Source organism: Danio aesculapii, chromosome 15 (assembly GCF_903798145.1).
Source record: "Danio aesculapii chromosome 15, fDanAes4.1, whole genome shotgun sequence".
Lineage (NCBI taxonomy): Eukaryota > Metazoa > Chordata > Actinopteri > Cypriniformes > Danionidae > Danio > Danio aesculapii.
The window spans coordinates 47,767,762-47,786,129 of record NC_079449.1 but is presented as its reverse complement, the minus strand read 5'-3'; the positions used below and the strand labels follow the sequence as shown (position 1 = coordinate 47,786,129).

At 33.8% G+C, this 18,368-nt stretch overlaps 1 protein-coding gene across 1 annotated transcript in view; it reads left to right on the top strand.

Annotated features, from left to right (window-relative positions):
• Positions 1 to 18,368, top strand: part of LOC130242403 (protein Atg16l2-like) — a 66,714-nt gene that overhangs the window by 20,098 nt on the left and 28,248 nt on the right. The window contains exons 10-14 of the mRNA XM_056474509.1: positions 2,545 to 2,650; positions 8,671 to 8,741; positions 10,530 to 10,601; positions 12,913 to 13,033; positions 13,172 to 13,277. Of these exons, the coding sequence (XP_056330484.1) occupies positions 2,545 to 2,650; positions 8,671 to 8,741; positions 10,530 to 10,601; positions 12,913 to 13,033; positions 13,172 to 13,277 (476 nt within the window). The remainder of the gene's footprint in view (positions 1 to 2,544; positions 2,651 to 8,670; positions 8,742 to 10,529; positions 10,602 to 12,912; positions 13,034 to 13,171; positions 13,278 to 18,368) is intronic.

Sequence of the window (18,368 nt, the reverse complement as noted above, 5' to 3'; positions counted from 1 at the left end):
GGAGTTCTGGGGAAAATCTGCAGAATTCTGTGTGCGCAGATTCAGTGTGGGCCTACTAATAGGGTATATGCGGAGCTAGTGTTGTTCCCATACTGATAAACTTCCGGTGACCAGTTATCGTAGTTTTTTTCCATTTTATACGATTACTTTTACAGCATTAATGTTGTAATGTAATTACAATACAATCAGTTAAATCAACTTTGCATTTATTTAGTTGCTCGAGCTTAAAACGAGACAAAAAGCCGTTTACTCACATGCGCCGGTCAGAATCGGCAGGCTAGCGCAGAAGCTCCATTGAATATACTGGGGTAAAATAAATGCTCATATTATAAAGACATGACGGGGGAAAATGTAATATAATGCAGTGGTTCTTGTACAATCTGAGACCCACTTTATATCGGATATCACTCAGCCAGTGGAGATCGCTGATTTTTAAAGAAAACAGAACTTAAACACTCCGATTTTGCAATTGCATACACTTCACCGGAAGCTCTTAACCCAGGTTACTGGCAAATTAAAAGTCCTTCGGCATATACCCCATTAACCCAGTTTAACCCACTTTAAGCTGTATAGAAGTGTCTTAAAAATATCTAGTCTAATATTATTTACTGTCATCATGACAAAGATAAAATAAATCAGTTATTAGAGATGAGTTATTAACACTATTATGATTAGAAATGTGTTAATGAAATCTGCTCTTCATTAAATAGAAATTGGGGAAAAAATAAACAGGAGGGCGAATAATTCAGAGGGTTTAATAATTCTGACTTGAACTGTAAGTCAAATTTCAATTATAATCCCTGTCCTTACCTACAATAAGAGCTTAACTACCTTAAAATAATATCATTCCATTTAACAACATAACGCAACCTAAAATTCCTACTTTATATTGACCAGCACAATCCGTATCAGACTGCTTCAACAATAAAACCCAAACCAATGTTATTTATTTCCTCAATATGTCTAATGCACTATTATTACAATGTTTATCACCTGCAGGTTTCATTTCCTGTAGAGTAAAATCATCCGCTGCTTTTTAAAATAGTTTTTTGCACGGCCTAGTAAAGCTTCTTCCTCTTTTGCTGTCTCACTTTAGTGCTCTGCACTACATCTTATTAATCTCTTAGTATTAATAATACTTGTGCTGTGGTGAAAATAGGAGGAAGTGAAGTTCCTCAAAGCCAGACACATGGTTATGCGTACACACAGAAATACACAGTCAAGCCAAGTGTACAATTGGGTTATGATATTAATATTATATTCTACCTCAAAGTGTCATCTGAATACCATATTTGCCAATAGTGTCTCCTGACAGCAGGTGTGTAATGGTGGGTTTCACTTGAATATTTTGAAATATTACTAGAATTTAAAATAACTACAGTTGAAGTCAGAATTATTAGCCCCTCTGAATTATTCGCCCCCTGTTAATTTTTCCCCCAATTTCTGTTTAATGGAGAGCAGATTTATTCAACACATTTCTAAACATAATAGTTTTAATAACTCATCTCTAATAACTGATTTATTTTCTCTTTGCCATGATGACAGTAAATAATATTTGACTATATATTTTTTAAAACACTTCTGTACAGCTTAAAGTGACATTTAAAGGCTTAACTGGGTTAATTAGGTTAACTAGGCAGGTTAGGGTAATTAGGCAAGTTATTGTATAATGATGGTTTGTTTCTGTAGACTATTGAAAAAACTTAAAGGGGCTAATATTGACCTTAAAATGGGTTTTAAAAAATGTAAAACTGCTTTTATTCTAGCCGAAATAAAACAAATAAGACTTTCTCCAGAAGAAAAAATATTATCAGACATACTGTGAAAATTTCCTTGCTCTGTTAAACATCATTTGGGAAATATTTAAAAAAGAAAGAAAAAAAAAATCAAAGGGGGGCTAATAATTCTGACTTCAGCTGTATAAACTGTTTAAGTTGTAATGTATTCCTGTAACAGCAAAGCTGAATTTTCAGAATTATTATTTTAGTCAGTTTATTACTTTTAAAATAACTGTAGACTTTTGATTTCTTTGTATTTTATTTAAAATGTTATGTGATAATTATAACTATAATTTTACACGGTTTTTAATGGTTTCAGTTGACAATACAGCTTTACTTTTTATGAGCATAAAGTATAAAATTAAAACTAAAAATTATAAAAAAAACATTTATTTTTAATAATATTTCATTTAAACAAATCAGTTTTTTATTACATTAAAAAATACATTTATTTTAAAATTTCCACATTTGTAGTTCTCACAGTATTTTATTTATTTTTTATGAGATTTAATTATTTTTAATAGAAATGTGCTATGTCTATTATTTATTATTTCCAAAATATTTAAGAATTCTACATTAGGTATTCCAGTCTTTTGACCGAGAAAAATTGCCAGAGTGTTCCATGTGTGTTCATGGTGGATATAAAAATGCATGAAACAAATAAATATAATAAATAGCGTGCATATTACTCTGGGCAAAAGTGTCACTGAAGTATATGAATGTAAATTTGAAGAATTGACTAAATTGTGTGTGTATTTTGCTTTAGGATGCTCATGATCTGGGAATCAATGCTGTGAGATTCAGCACCAGTACAAACCTATTGGCCACAGGAGGAACTGACAGAGTCATTAAACTGTGGGACATTGAAGCAGGTACACATGTGGAAATATCATTTACTAGGAGACATTGAAGCAGGTACACATGTGGAAATATCATTTACTAGGAGACATTGAAGCAGGTACACATGTGGAAATATCATTTACTAGGAGACATTGAAGCAGGTACACATGTGGAAATATCATTTACTGTGGGACATTGAAGCAGGTACACATGTGGAAATATCATTTACTAGGAGACATTGAAGCAGGTACACATGTGGAAATATCATTTACTAGGAGACACTGAAACAGGTACACATGTGGAAATATCGTTTACTAGGAGACATTGAAGCAGGTACACATGTGGAAATATCATTTACTAGGAGACATTGAAGCAGGTACACATGTGGAAATATCATTTACTGTGGGACATTGAAGCAGGTACACATGTGGAAATATCATTTTTCTGATTCACGTCAGCCTTCCAAATCAATCCAGCTTTAGTCATATATACGCAGTGGCCAAAGTATTAGCTACACCTCATTACTAATTTATCATTTGTATTCATTTGGCTTAATACATTGTGGCATACAGTCAATAAAGTGCTGAACATTCCTCAAAGATTTTGACATGAAGTTATCATACAGTTTCTGCAAATTTGTTGCATAAAAACGAACTGACATTTTATTTATAATGCCAATAAGGACAATCACATGATGGTAGGTGTAATGGTCATGATGAAATTGTCCATGACAAGCTGTTTTCTGGCTCACACTGTTTACGTCACTATCCAAATTCACTCACTCATTTTCGTTCCCTTCTTAAACAAACTGAAATGTATTTAAAGGGGACCTATTGCGCAAAAATCACTTTTACAGGGGGTTTAAACACAGTTGTGTGGCAGCAGTGTGCGAATATAACCAGCTTATAATTGTAAACATTTATTCCTTTAATTTTCAATAACCACACTTCATAAAAACATGTTGACTGACATTCTCCCTTTGTACATGTCATCAAGGGGGAAAGCCTCACCCATTAGGGCTATAATCACACACGGTTGCCACACAATTGTGATTGTTGCATAATAGGTCGCCTTAATCATAAGAATTTAGAATATATTAAAATACTAAAGATATGGAACACAAGTGTGTGTGGTTATATGCTGCATTCCAAGCTTCAAAACAAAAACAAACACACCAAACGAATTATGAAAGTAACCAAAACAACTGGCACAGTTCTCCAAGTTGTAAGATTTTGTATAATGATTAAACATCAAGTGATTATTTCTCCGATAATCCTGGCACAAACGAATCGCTGAATCAAAATTTGTCAGGGAAATGATTGAAGCAAAATAATTATTCAATCAGAATTATTCAGAGAAGTGATCGGCACAAAAGAATCGTCATGCGATTGATTGGCACAGAAAAACCATTGAGTCCAAATTTGTCAGGAAACTGATCAACACAAAAGAATCGCTGAATCAAAATGTGTGAATTGATTGGCACTAAAGAATCGGCAGGTCACAATTGACAGGGCCAAAGCAAAGCAATGAAGTTACAGTTCACTGTAATTTACCCAGCACAGTTGGCTATTAATGTTTTAGTAAAGCCCCTGATCTCTCCAGTTTGTGAATCATTCTCACTAGTTTCATTGAACAAAAGAAATGATTCATTTAAGATTCTCAAAAGAATCATCAGTTTACAACAGATCATATCCTGAGCTCACATTACAGCACCAACATTACACATTAATAAAGTTAATCTCTGAAGCACACACATTGTCTGACTATACATGTTCATATACGATTCATGTGGAAATGTTCACTGAATTCAAAGCTACAAATTGTAGGAGAATTCTGTCATTTTTCCATTTTCAGTTATTACTGAGACGAGTCAAGTGAAGTTAAGCTTTATCGTCAACTTTACTTGAAAACTGACACTTTTTCAAGAGGCCAAAAGGGCAGATTTATAGTAAAACATGAGAATTTCCATGAGGGAAAACCTTCCATGTCTGGCTTTCCATGTAGTTGATTTTTGTGTTGTGATGATAAGACTGCACACGGTTTTTGAAATGGAGATTCAGTGGCATTATTAGTTAAAATCCCCATGTTTGCTGAAATATTAAAAGAAGAAATGACATTCAAATTCAAAGTAATCACTTTGGTAATATATAATTACATTAATTAAATACATAAATACATTAATTCAGAGTATTCTTCATTCTTCAATTTCCTTCGGCATAGTCCCTTATTGATCAAGAGTCTACACTGCGGAATGAACCTTATCCAGCATATGTTTTACACAGCGGATGCCCTTCCAGCCGCAACCCAGTACTGGGAAACACCATACGCACTTATTTGCACACACACTCATACACTAAGGCCACTTTAGTTCATCCAAAAGCATATGTGTTTGGACTGTGGGGGAAACCGGAGCACCCAGAGGAAGCCCACACCAACACGTGGAGAACTTGCAAACTCCACACAGAAATGCCAACTGGCCCAGCCGGGACTCAAACCAGTGACCTTCTTGCTGTGAGGCAACAGTGCTAACCACTGAGCCACTGTGCTGCAGAGAGTATTCTTAATACAACACTTAAACAGAAGAAGAAATGATAGCAAATTATTGCAAAACAATCAGGCAAATGGGATATCTATTCACTGCAGATTTAATTTGACGATTTTTAAAAATCATACACATCTCCTCCACTCAGCTTTTGAAATGTTGCCACCAGGATGTAGATTTAAAATTCCTAGAGCCTGAAGAAATGCTTAGAAAAAGTCATTTGTCCCAATTGCTGTTGTTGTCCTAAATCGGATCATTGTTTGTTGAGAATGATCTGTAGGAATATGTATGGGGCTAATTCAATTCAATTCAATTCAATTCAATTCAATTCAATTCAATTCAATTCAATTCAATTCAGTTCAGTTCAATTCAATTCAATCCAATTCAGTTCAATTCAATCTAATCCAATTCAATTCAATTCAATTCAGTTCAATTCAATTCAATTCAATTCAATTCAGTTCAATTCAATCTAATCCAATTCAATTCAATTCAATTCAATTCAGTTCAATTCAATTCAATTCAATTCAATCCAATCCAGTTCAATTCAATTCAATTCAATTCAATTCAATTCAATTCATTTCAATTCAGTTCAATTCAATTCAATTCAATTCAGTTCAGTTCAATTCAATTCAATTCAATCCAATCCAGTTCAATTCAATTCAATTCAATTCAATTCAGTTCAATTCAATTCAATTCAATTCAATTCAATTCAGTTCAATTCAATCTAATCCAATTCAATTCAATTCAATTCAATTCAATTCAGTTCAATTCAATTCAATTCAATTCAATTCAATCCAATCCAGTTCAATTCAATTCAATTCAATTCAATTCAATTCAATTCAATTCAATTCATTTCAATTCAGTTCAATTCAATTCAATTCAGTTCAGTTCAGTTCAATTCAATTCAATTCAATTCAATCCAATCCAGTTCAATTCAATTCAATTCAATTCAATTCAATTCATCTTTATTTCTGTAGCGCTTTTAAAATGTAGATTGTGTCAGAGCAGCTTCAGATAGAAGATTATAGTGAATTGAAACAGTGTCAGTTCAGTTTGTAGTGTTTAAGTTCAGTTCAGTTTAGCTCAGTTCAGTGTGGTTTAATATTCACTGCTGAGAGTCCAAACATTGAAGAGTAATCCATCAATGCGCAGCTCTACAGATCCCGAACTTTGCAAGCCAGTGGAGACAGCGGCGAGGAAAAAACTTCACCAATTAGCGAAAGTGAAGGATAAAAAACCTCGAGAGAAACGTGCTAAGATGGCACTTTAGAATTACAGATATGTTAATCCTGGGAAAGAGGGGTAGGTCAAACCCATTTTACACACTGGTTTGTCATACCTCCCATTCTGAAACAAAAACCCTAGTTTCATTTCAGGGTTAACAAGAACATACTCTGAGTTTTCACTTAACCTCCTTTCTGAAGCATTCCCCTGGAGAATCCTGCCAATCTGTTTCCATTGAGTCAAAAACAGCCGCACACACATCCTCTAATGCTGCTCCTGTGTCCTCACAAAACTGTGTGAACTTTGTAAAATGTTTCAGTGCAACCATATAAATATCAAACCTTTAACCTGTGAAATGAAAAAACAACCTGTGGGGAAGTGGTTAAAAGTAGGCCGATTCTGTGGGAAAACTGCAGACTTGGCAACACTGTCAATGTTTGCCCTTAGATTAAGTACAGATACACTCTACCAAAATTTCTACCACAAATATTAGACCACCTGGGTAACTGTTGAAGACTCATTTCAGCATGCTATGATTTGCAACACACTGATTCTATTTTCAAATATACTCAGGAAGGATAGTATGCAAGTTGGGGCGGCAGTGTGGCGCAGTGGGTTGCCCTGTCGCCTCATAGCAAGAAGGTTGCTGGTTTAAGCCTCGGCTGGGTCAGTTGGCATTTCTGTGTGGAGTTTGCATGTCTCCCCCGGGTTCGCGTGGGTTTCTTCCGGGTGCTCTGGTTTCCCCCACAGTCCAAACACATGCGCTATTGGTGAATTGGGTAAGCTAAATTGTTCATAGTGTATGTGTGTGAATGGGAGTGTATGGGTGTTTCCCAGTGATGGGTTGCAGCTGGAAGGGCATCCACTGCGTAAAACATATGCTGAATAAGTTGGTGATTTATTCTGCTGTTGCGACCCCTGATTAATAAAGGGACAAAGCCGAAAAGAAAATGAATGAATGAGTATGCAAGTTGGGGCGCAGCAACGCAAAATGAACCACACATACATATTCATAAAAAACAAAATGTGATACTAAATGAATTAGTCACTGCTACCACCACCAGATGGCAGCACTCTTTTAGTAAACATATCAAGAAACATACTTGAAATTCAGTGTCTTAAGATGTCTTGTTTTCAGATAAATGTAAACGAGGTTTATGCTTTAAATAATAATAATAAAATAATAGTTTACATGATGTGTAATGCTGAGTATTAAATCATCAGAAGAACATAATGCACAATGATTTTTTTTAAATATTGCCTTTATTAATCTTTACAAACTTTTAACATATACTAAAGAAATGAAAACATACAAAATTATATATATATATATATATATATATATATATACACATATACACACACAGCTGAAGTAGTCTACAGAACAAACCATCGTTATACAATAAGTTTTCTAATTACCCTAACCTGCCTAGTTAACCTAATTAACCTACTTAAGCCTTTAAATGTCACTTTAAGCTGTACAAAAGTGTCTTGAACAATATCTAGACTAATATTATTTACTGTCATAATTATGTTTAGAAATGTGTTGAAGAAATCTGCTCTCTGTTAACAGGGGGGCTAATAATTCTGACTTCAACTATATATATATATATATATATATATATATATATATATATATATATATATATATATATATATATATATATATATATATATATATATATATAAATATAAAATACAATTACAAAAATATAAACAAATAAATGCATGAACAGTTGAAATCAGAATTATTTACAGCCCCCAGCATATTTCCCCCCAATTTTTGTTTAACGTAGAGAAGATTTTTTCCAAAACCTCTCTAAACATAACTAATATCTAATGACTGATTTCTTTTATCTTTGCCTTGGTGACAGTATATAATATTTTACTAGATATTTTTCAAGATACTAGTTTTTAGTTTAATGTGCTATTTAAAGGCTTAATTAGGGTAATTAGACAAGTCATTGTATAACAGTGGTTTGTTCTGTAGACTATAGAAAAAAATGCTTAAGGAGTCTAATAATATTGACCTTAAAATGATTAAATAAAATATGGGAAATACTGTGAACAATCCCTTGCTCTGTTAATCATCATTTGAGAAATATATATATAAAAAAAGTCACAGGAGGGTTAATAATAGCGACTTCATCTGTATATAGAATGTATATGTATATATGTATATAAAATGCAGAATTTAAATGATGTATTAATCAAAATGCACAATGTTTAATCACTTTAGAAACCAAAAAGCAACTCTTCATTTATTGCAGTGTTTTATCTTCACAGGAACTCTTCAGAACAGAGGGACTCTAGATGGAAGTAATGAGGGGATCACCAGCATTGAGTTTGACCCGACGGTATTTATACAATAAATATAATACACACAGAAAATTAGCAATGTAACAAGACAACACGCAAGAAAACGGCTTTCTTGTTATCACTGATCTGTCACTCCCTGCAGTTTTTTACACAGCATCATAATATACGAACCCTGCGGCTTAGCATAAGCTCTCAAAAGATCTACGCATTGCTGATTGTAATGGAAGCATCTTGTTTTGTTGTGCCGCTCGCTTTTAGTGCATATTAGGTGTTTTATTACATGCAATTTTGCTTAGGTTTTTGTGCCTACGATCATTTCAGCGCGCTCTGGGACCTGAAATGAAACATAAAAGTTGGGTTTGTGCATCAGGCTAATTCAAATGCACTCATTAAGACTAATTGTTATGATTAGCTCATTTAAATTCATGCAGACAGCGCGCGTGTCTGAGATTACAATGCTGAGGTGCTGCAGAAAGTACATAAGAAACACAATAAGAACAGATTTAAATGAACACTTGTCAGCAGCTTATTAGCACTTTGTTTTTGCTGAGTTACAAGGTTTGATTATAAGCTTTTATTGTGATTTCTGATGATTTAAATGATCCTTCAGTTCAGGGGTTTTCAAACTTGTTGATTTCAAAGACGTTGAAAGTATGATGATATGAATTTCTATTTGAAAATAATGTCTAATAATTTGCCGTAAGTTGGTTTTATACACAATGTTGCCTTTAAAACTACTAAGCAAACAAAAAGTGACATCAAAAAAAGGAAAATGCATCAAAAGTTAAAATTAAATGCAATATGTATTATAAATGTATATATGTTTTCTAAACTACTTGTAGATGCACTGCAAAAAAATGCTTTTCTTTCTTGTTTGAGTCTTGTTTGTAGTACAGATATCTACATATATTAAATCAAGAAGAATTTTCGAGACAAACAAAAAATATCATCTTGTTTTCAGAAATAGTAGGTCAAAATTAACTTTAAATGAACTTTAAAATTAAAACTTATTCATTAAAACAAGACAGTAAGCAAAAAAAATCTAGTTCTGGCTTTGAAATATCATTTTGTTTACCCCATTAGCAGATTATTTAGCTTGTTATAAGGAAAATCTCACTTAATTTTGACCTATTATTTCTGAAAACAAGACAATATGTTTTGCTTGTCTAGAAAATTCTTCTTGATTTAATATTTTTTAGATATTTAGACTAGAATCAAGACATTAAATATGAAAAGTATTTTTGTCATTGTGTGATTGTGACACACCTGCTCCCCATAGACTGTAAAAGATATAGACGTAGTATCCGTGACTTCACCCATGTCTATATAGAGCTCAGAGATCAGTATTAGTGCGTAAAGGAACAGAAGTCATCAGCTGTGTCATACAATATAGTGGCATTTGTTTCACACACAAAATGCAGCCAGACATATGGTTTCCTAAATATGTAGCCCTGGGCACATATCTCCAATAAGCATGTGCTGAAAGTTACAGATATGAAAAAACTAAATGTCATAGCTCATGCATTTACTCTTAAAAACTTTCAAATTGTCCACAAAAACTCAAATGATCAAATCAAATTATCTACAAAGTGTCTTCCTGTGTGCGTCTGGACCCTAGTTTAAACACTAGTTTGATCTGAAGAGCATCTGTACTTAGTCATTGTTAATTAGCGCTCGACCAATGAGCTCTTAGATCCACAAGAGCCCTCAGCCACTGATCTTTACTAGTAATATAAGTAGACTGTTCCTGCAAGGCTGTTGAGTTGATTGTGCTTTGGCTGCTGCTCTAATGCATTATGGGACGTGTCACTGTGCTTTTCCATCAGGGAACACGGATTTTAGCTGCGTCATATGACAAGTCGGCTTTATTTTGGAGGATAGAGGACAGCGTTCCCAAGGTAACAGCGCTTTACCTCTCTCCCACCCAAACCTGTCTCTCTGAATTACTCTAGAGCATCATCTGATCAGACGGAGCAGTATGAACCATGTTACTGATGTTTATTGCAGCGCCTGCTCAGATTACATAGTGTTTTACAGGGCAGTTTGGCATGGGGGAGTTTTTTTTTGTTTTTTTTTCCCCAGGAATCAGCATGTCACATGATTTCTGATGCAAACAAATTATATGGGTATTTATTATGAAGCTAATTAGCAAACAAGAACTAATGATGAACATTTATCTATACAGCATTTATTAATTATAGTTCAACTAATGCATTAAGATGAGCTAACGTTGTACAGCTTTATTTTCATTAACTAATGTTAGCTGAGATGGATAAATGTATTGTTCATTGTTTGTTCATGTTAATGAATACATTGACCATTACAACCATGTAAAATGTCAGCCTTTTAAATATATCCTTTTACAGAAAAACCACTTTACATAGTCGGTTTTATTAGGTACAGAGTTCAGAAGGTATTGCATAACTGGGATGAGACATATGACTTATAAAACTTATGAAACGGTCTGAAAAAACAGTCACGACTGAAAAGGGAGGTCAATAAAAAGGGGTCATAAAAGAGCGGAAGAGGAAAAACTGGGTCAACAATAATTCTTTTTTAAAACTGAGACCTTCCAAAACAAATAAATACAAAATTGTAATCACAAAATAATGTCTAAAGTAAGAGAAACAGTATGCTGTTGTTTTCCTATTATTATTATTATTATTAATATTAATATTCATTCATTTTATTTTATTTTCGGCTTAGTCCCTTTATTAATCTGGGGTCGCCACAGCGGAATGAACCGCCAACTTATCCAGCATATGTTTTACGCAGCGGAAGCCCATCCAGCTGCAGCCCATCACTGGGAAACATCCAAGCAAACTCAACATAGAAACGCCAACTAACCCAGCTAAGGCTTGAACCAGCAACTCTTGCTGTGAGGCGACAGCGATACCCATTGCACCACTACGTTGTCTATTATTATTATTATTATTATTATTATTATTATTATTATTCAGTAATTTTATTTTATTTTCGGCTTAGTCCTTTTATTAATCTTGGGTCGCCACAGCGGAATGAACCACCAACTCATCCAGCATATGTTTTACGCAGCTGATGCCCATCACTGGGAAACATCCATACACACTCATTCACACACATACACTATGGTAAATTTAGCTTACCCAGTTCACCTGTACCGCATGTCTTTGGACTTGTTGGGGAAACCGGAGCACCCGGAGGAAACCCACACGAACACAGGGAGAACATGCAAACTCCACATAGAAACACCAACTGACCCAGCTAAGGCTTGAACCAGCGACCTTCTTGCTGTGAGGCTACACACAGAAATTCGACTCAAAATAATTAATCACACTGAATTTCTTGAGAGAAGATTTTAATGACACCATTTTAAAAACATAGTTGGCACAGAATGCAGAATATTTGGAATATGTCATCTGAGTGTGCATGTATGTGTTAAGAGATAAGGAGAGAAATAGAACTGCTATATTTATTATACAATTATAATGTATATATTTATATTAAAAGTAATACTTTTACTGAGCAAAGATGAACTCAGTTGATTAAAATTGACAGCATTTATGATTCTACAAAAATGTCCTTTTGTAATCCTGAAAAGAATCAGCCACAGTAATTCATTTATTGAACATTAATTGGATAATTAAAGTCAAATAATCTCATGTATGCACATATTTAATTATTAACCAATTCAAAACACAATTGTCCTAAATTTCGCTATGCAAAATATAATTTATGGTAACACTTTAATTAAGGTAAAGTAATTAAAGTGTTACACATCCTCTATTTAGTAATGACAACTAATTATGCATCATTTTAAGCAAATAACCGTAAAATTAACTGGCATTCTAACCCTAACCATATAGTAAGTACATGCACTTAAATGAATATTTAAACTGTAACATTGTCACCTGAAAATAAAAAAATAATGACAAACAGTCAAGACAACAAATATTTTTATGTTGCTTCAACTCATTTCAACAGGTTAATTATGTTTCAACTAATTTTTTGAAGTTATGCAAAGTTGAACTTGATATTTTTAGCCCATTTAATTGATGTAAGTTGAGATGACTAAAGAAAAGTTCCTTTGATTCAACTAAAAAATGAAAGGCAGCAGTAATTTTTGAATAAGTGTATCCTAATTTCTCATTCATTTGCTTTTAAAAATGGACTGACACGTTTCAGATTCTGTTAAACCTTCAATAATAAGAATGTTTATTGTGGTTGTAGGTCACGTTGACGGGTCATTCTCGTAAAGTGACCGCGGCCAGATTTAAATACAGTCAGAGGCAGGTGGTCACGGGCAGTGCGGACAGAACTGTGAAGATATGGGACCTCCAGCGAGCAGCTTGTATGTGCCAGAAAAACAAAACCCCCTCATGCATTAACTATAACAAAGAGCACATTTCACATCCGTCTGGAATAAATTGCTCAACATATTTAGCACAGATGATTAATTCTCATATCCTTCTCTCTGCACCACTCACAGGCATACAGACCATTGAGGTTTTGTCTTTCTGTAGCGACGTGGTGTGTTCCGAATACCTTATCATCAGCAGCCATTATGACAAGAAAATACGGTTTTGGGACAGCAGGTAAGAACATCACCACCCTCTGCTTATTTTTCTGGTTACGTAAAATCAACTGATTTTGAGGATTCATACAGCTGCTGGAAATCCTTGAAAAAACTTGAATTTTATAAATTTTTATTAATTATTATTTTTATTATTTAATTAAATAAATACTTAATTAATTAATAAATAAATAAATAAATTAATTAATTGATTAATTATTTAATTAAATAAATACATTAATTAAATAATGTTTTTATTTATTTAATTATTAATTATTTAATTTATTTATTAATTAATTACATTAATAAATACAAATTTACATACAATAAATAAATATTGTATATAAAATAAAATATAAATATAAATATATATATATATATATATATATATATATATATATATATATATATATATATATATATATATATATATATATATATAAAATATTGTATATAAATTATTGTATAAAAAATTATTTGTATAAAAAATAAATATTGTATATTTATTGCATATTTACAAACAATAAATACATATATTAATAAATATTTATTAATTACATTAATAAATACATTAATTAATTAATGTATTCATTTATTTAATTATAAATGTATTAAATAATTAATTAATTAATTAATTAATTAATGTATTTATTTAAATATTAATTAATTAATTAATTAATTAATTTATTTATTTATTTATTTAATTAATTAATTAATTACTGTATTTATTTATTTATTTATTTATTAATTAATTTATTTATTTGTTTATTTGACATGGACATCACAATTACACTGGACAACCAAATGCATTGAAGTGTTTTGTTTTTAACCACTTTTTAAGAACACTACAAAAATATTTATATTACTTTCTAATTTTAGGCTAACAGATAAATCATTCCACAATCTGGCTCCCTTAACAGAGAAAACAGATTGATCAAAAGAGGTCATACGCTTTGGCACTAGACAGTCATCATTAGCAGTTCCTCGTGTGACTCTGTGAGAGGTTTGATGCCTACTGATTAGATCTGAAAACATCATTAAAACAAGTACTGCCTCAGAAAATAGTCAACTCTCCATGTACAACCATAATGACAAGAATTTAAATTATAGGTGGGCATCGATATTTTTTAATCTAGATTAATCTCACTGTAATCTTGGAAGTAATCTAGATTAAAATGGCTCATTTGAATTCTGCCGAAGGCATTCAGAATATGCGTGCTACCCAAATAATGACTAAATGAGAACGAGTTTCTCAAGCCAGGTGGCGCATAAGACCAGGGGCTCATCTCCTGTTTCCAAAATGCATCAAAAACTGCTTGAGAAACTGTTCTACTATGATAATTGGTGATGAAAATAAATGATGTTCAATAAGATGTACTTGTTTACTAACTGTTCATTCAGTTAAACATGAAATTTGAACTGTAGGTCTACATAAGCTCCAAACAGCCATTTTTGATTACCTTAATCCAACTAAAGTCATCACTGAACTAAACAGAAATGGAATTAAGACATGTGGAGTAGGCAGATATTAGAGGCATTATTGAAGTAAACACTGCAATCAAACTATTACCGTCATGTAGGACTTTTCGCCATATTTTCCAATAAGAAAAGCACCCGGTCCATTTTATTTGTATATGTTTTACTCGAACGTAACAACTCTAGATGTGCCTGATAGTTTTATGTGGAGCTAACATTAATCAGATTCACTCTAGTGAACTGCATCCATGTTTGCACGTTAAGTTTGATGTGGTAATTTCACAGTAGGAATACACACAGGTTCGAAGACTCGTTCTTGCCACCTACAGTGTAATTCGGCCAGGGCATCCGCGCTAAAATATCAAGGTGAAAGTCATCATAGTTTTCGTAGAATAGACCCGGCTCCCAACCCAACTTTGAGAATAGATTAACGGCGATATTTTTTTTAAATATATTTAAAAATGGTGTTTTCATTTTAAAAAAAAAAGCTCCATCATTTCAATTCTTTTCTTCATCCACACTAAAACGACTGAAAACACTTTCGTTCATGGACTGCGCATGCGCACGTATGTAAGATGCTTTTACCTGCATCATGTTCGCCTGCCGTTCATTTACTTTCCATCTCTTTGAAACGTGTGAAACTGTCATTTGCCTCCACCACTGAACAACAGCACCCAGTAAACATTACAATATTAATCTTTAAAGTCCACATGAAAACTGGAAGCTGCAAGCGGTTTTTTATATTGTGATGCAATTTCTAGAGAAATGGAATATTAAATGAGAAAACAGTGGGTGTGGCTTGTTTTTTATACTGCGAGCTGATTGGATGTAGTAAAGTAGGCATTTCATTCAGAAAGATCGGGAATTGGGTTTGAGAAGAGTTATTACAACCGAAGAGACATCTCCTCACCATTTCTGTTTGTTGTCTAAACTGACAGTTGGAGGGGCGTGGTTAATTATGGTAGCCACGCCCAATACCAATTTAACGGAAAACAAACAGGAAGCATGTTTCAGATTTCAATTGAAGATTCCACCCTAATTCTCCTTTGCCCCTGCAATCATACATGACAGTAGAATGACCCTAGACCAGATCTGTCAGTGCTTTGAACAAGAGAGTTGTTCCCTCAAGAAACGCACAAGGGATATTTATAGTTCTGGAGTACCCGAGCTTCTATGCTGGCCTCTCCAGAAGTGTCTTCTATCATTTAGGTCTCAATAAGCAATCTTTTCCAAAATGGTCCTTGAGGGACATTTCAGGAGTGGATATGGAGGATCCTCCTTCACCATGTGTGAAGTGGAGGCGGTCCTGCACTTCACCACCACAAATCTGATCAGCCTCATGTCTGCGTTGGATCCAGTTCTCCACATGCCAGATTCAACACCCACTGGCCAGTCCCTTCTAGAGCCAGAAGGCAAGAAATGGCTGATTGCACTACAACAAATGGTTTTCTTACATAGAGATTTTGTCCTGTTTTTATTCCAAATATCTAGAAACTCCTAAAAGTGCTTTATGTAAGTTTAGATTCTTTTAAAGTATAAAATACCTATAATAAAGCATAATATTTAAGAAACATGGTCAGTGAACACATTTGTTTGTCTGAAAAACAATGCTAAAGTCAGTTATTCTGCTTTGAAAATGTGCTTTCTTAGAAAGAAGATCTGTCTTTGTTTTGGTCCCTTTAACCTGCCCAATGCCACTTTAGCCAATTATATTACAGCACCCCGGGTTGCCTTTTGTGGGAAATAGCGTATTTTATTCATTTAGTCAGAAAGGCTTTTAAAATATGAGGCCGTGACCAAAATGCGACCTCCAGTGGACAGTAGCAGCTTCTGAAATGAGCCGCAGATTCAGAGTTCCACATGAGGGGGTTATTAATTAACAAATAATATAAATATTACAAATGTAAACATCAGGTGAGCAGGTTACATTGTAACCCCGTGTCCTAACGACATGCTATGTGACGAGATTTGCAGTGATAAGCAATTTGGCTGTTTGCACCAGACGAAACACGACAGAAATACTAAAGGAGTTAGGTTTGGTTAGAGTTTGAATTATTTTGGTTTAATTGTTTAAGACATGTAAAAGAATATTGGAGGGAGGCTGTCTGTTCTGGTTTGAGCTGCATTTCTACTAGTGTTGTTAGCAATATTGTCTGAATTGATGGAATTGTGAATGTTGAAAAGTACAAATAGGTTTTAATCAGGAATATCTCATGGCAATTTGTAACTTTTTGATTCAGCGGCTAATTTGTATTCATACAATTTAGTATAACTTGCTCATCCCGCAATGATGGTTGGGTTTATGGGTGGGGTTGCGTGCCACACCTTCTTTTAAAAATTGTACATTTTCGTACGACTGAATTTATACAAATTAACCACTAAACTTACTAATCGTAAAATAGTTACGTTTCCTCGTGAGATCAGGCTGGTTTTAATCCATTATGCTATTCTATCCGGAAAGGACTTCACTGGCAATAGTTTTCATTTTAAGCATGATAATGATCTGCGAATTGCAGTAAATTTCTCTTTGGAGACAGAAAACAGCTGATGAAACACAGACAGTCATGAAATGGCCTTCACAGGGTCCAGACCTGAACATTATAGAGGCTGAATGAGATTACCTGGAGAGAACAAGAAGGAAAAGGCATTCTAAGCCTAAAGAAGAACTCTGGAAAAAGTTAAAAGAAGCCTGAAATTACACAGCAGATATATTTCAGAAAATATCAGGACAGTTAGAACAAAACAGTTCAAGTCAAGGGAAGTCCCATTAAATGTAGACTTTTGCTTGAAGAGGAAATGTTCTACTGTTGCTGTTTTTTTTGTACATATTTCCTATATTTTCAGTTTGTTTTAATTTAAAAAAGACGTATTGATTATATTTTGTGCCAACGTCTTAGGCTAACAAAGCTGGTTTCAAGAGTTCCCACTTAGATATGCTTGGCGTATAAAGCAGGTTTGGCATGCTGTCCCGGGAGAGAACCCTGAGCTTGGAGATATTTGATAAGCATATCAGGAGATCCGAGATCAGGTAGGTCTCGAGAGCTCCCCGTTTAGAAAAGGGAGGAAAAGGAGGAGATGGGGTGGAAGGGGGGATTCTTCCAAATGAAGATAGAGCAGTAGGGAGAAAATGATCCATTTATAGTAAACTAGGATCACTCTGATTGGATTATTACTGATTACAGATGAGTGGCCAGACGTGCTCAATCATATCACGTGCTCCTCTCCAAATTAGTTTATGAAACTTCACATAGTGTTTAGGACTTTTGCACAGTGCTATATCAGGGTCAGTTATGTGTCAGGGAAGTTACCATAAATAGTGTTAAATAATGGTCATTGTGCATCTGTGATTTAAACACTGATGGTATAACTTGTAATTGTTCTGTTTTAAGATCACCTGAGACGGATATTAATACTGTGTGTAAACAGGGCTTAAATCTGCTTGTGTACACTGACCATCTATTAAATTTCTTTCTGCTTGGAGAGTTATAGCCTTGAAATGAGGAGGAGGATGTGTTCAACAAGCAGTGGTTTATTGGCATTGTAGCGATCTGAAAGTTAGAAAATTTGACATCATAAATGTGTACCATAGTGCTTTTCACAGCAACCGTCCAGGTCTCCAGGACTCGCTTGAGATTAG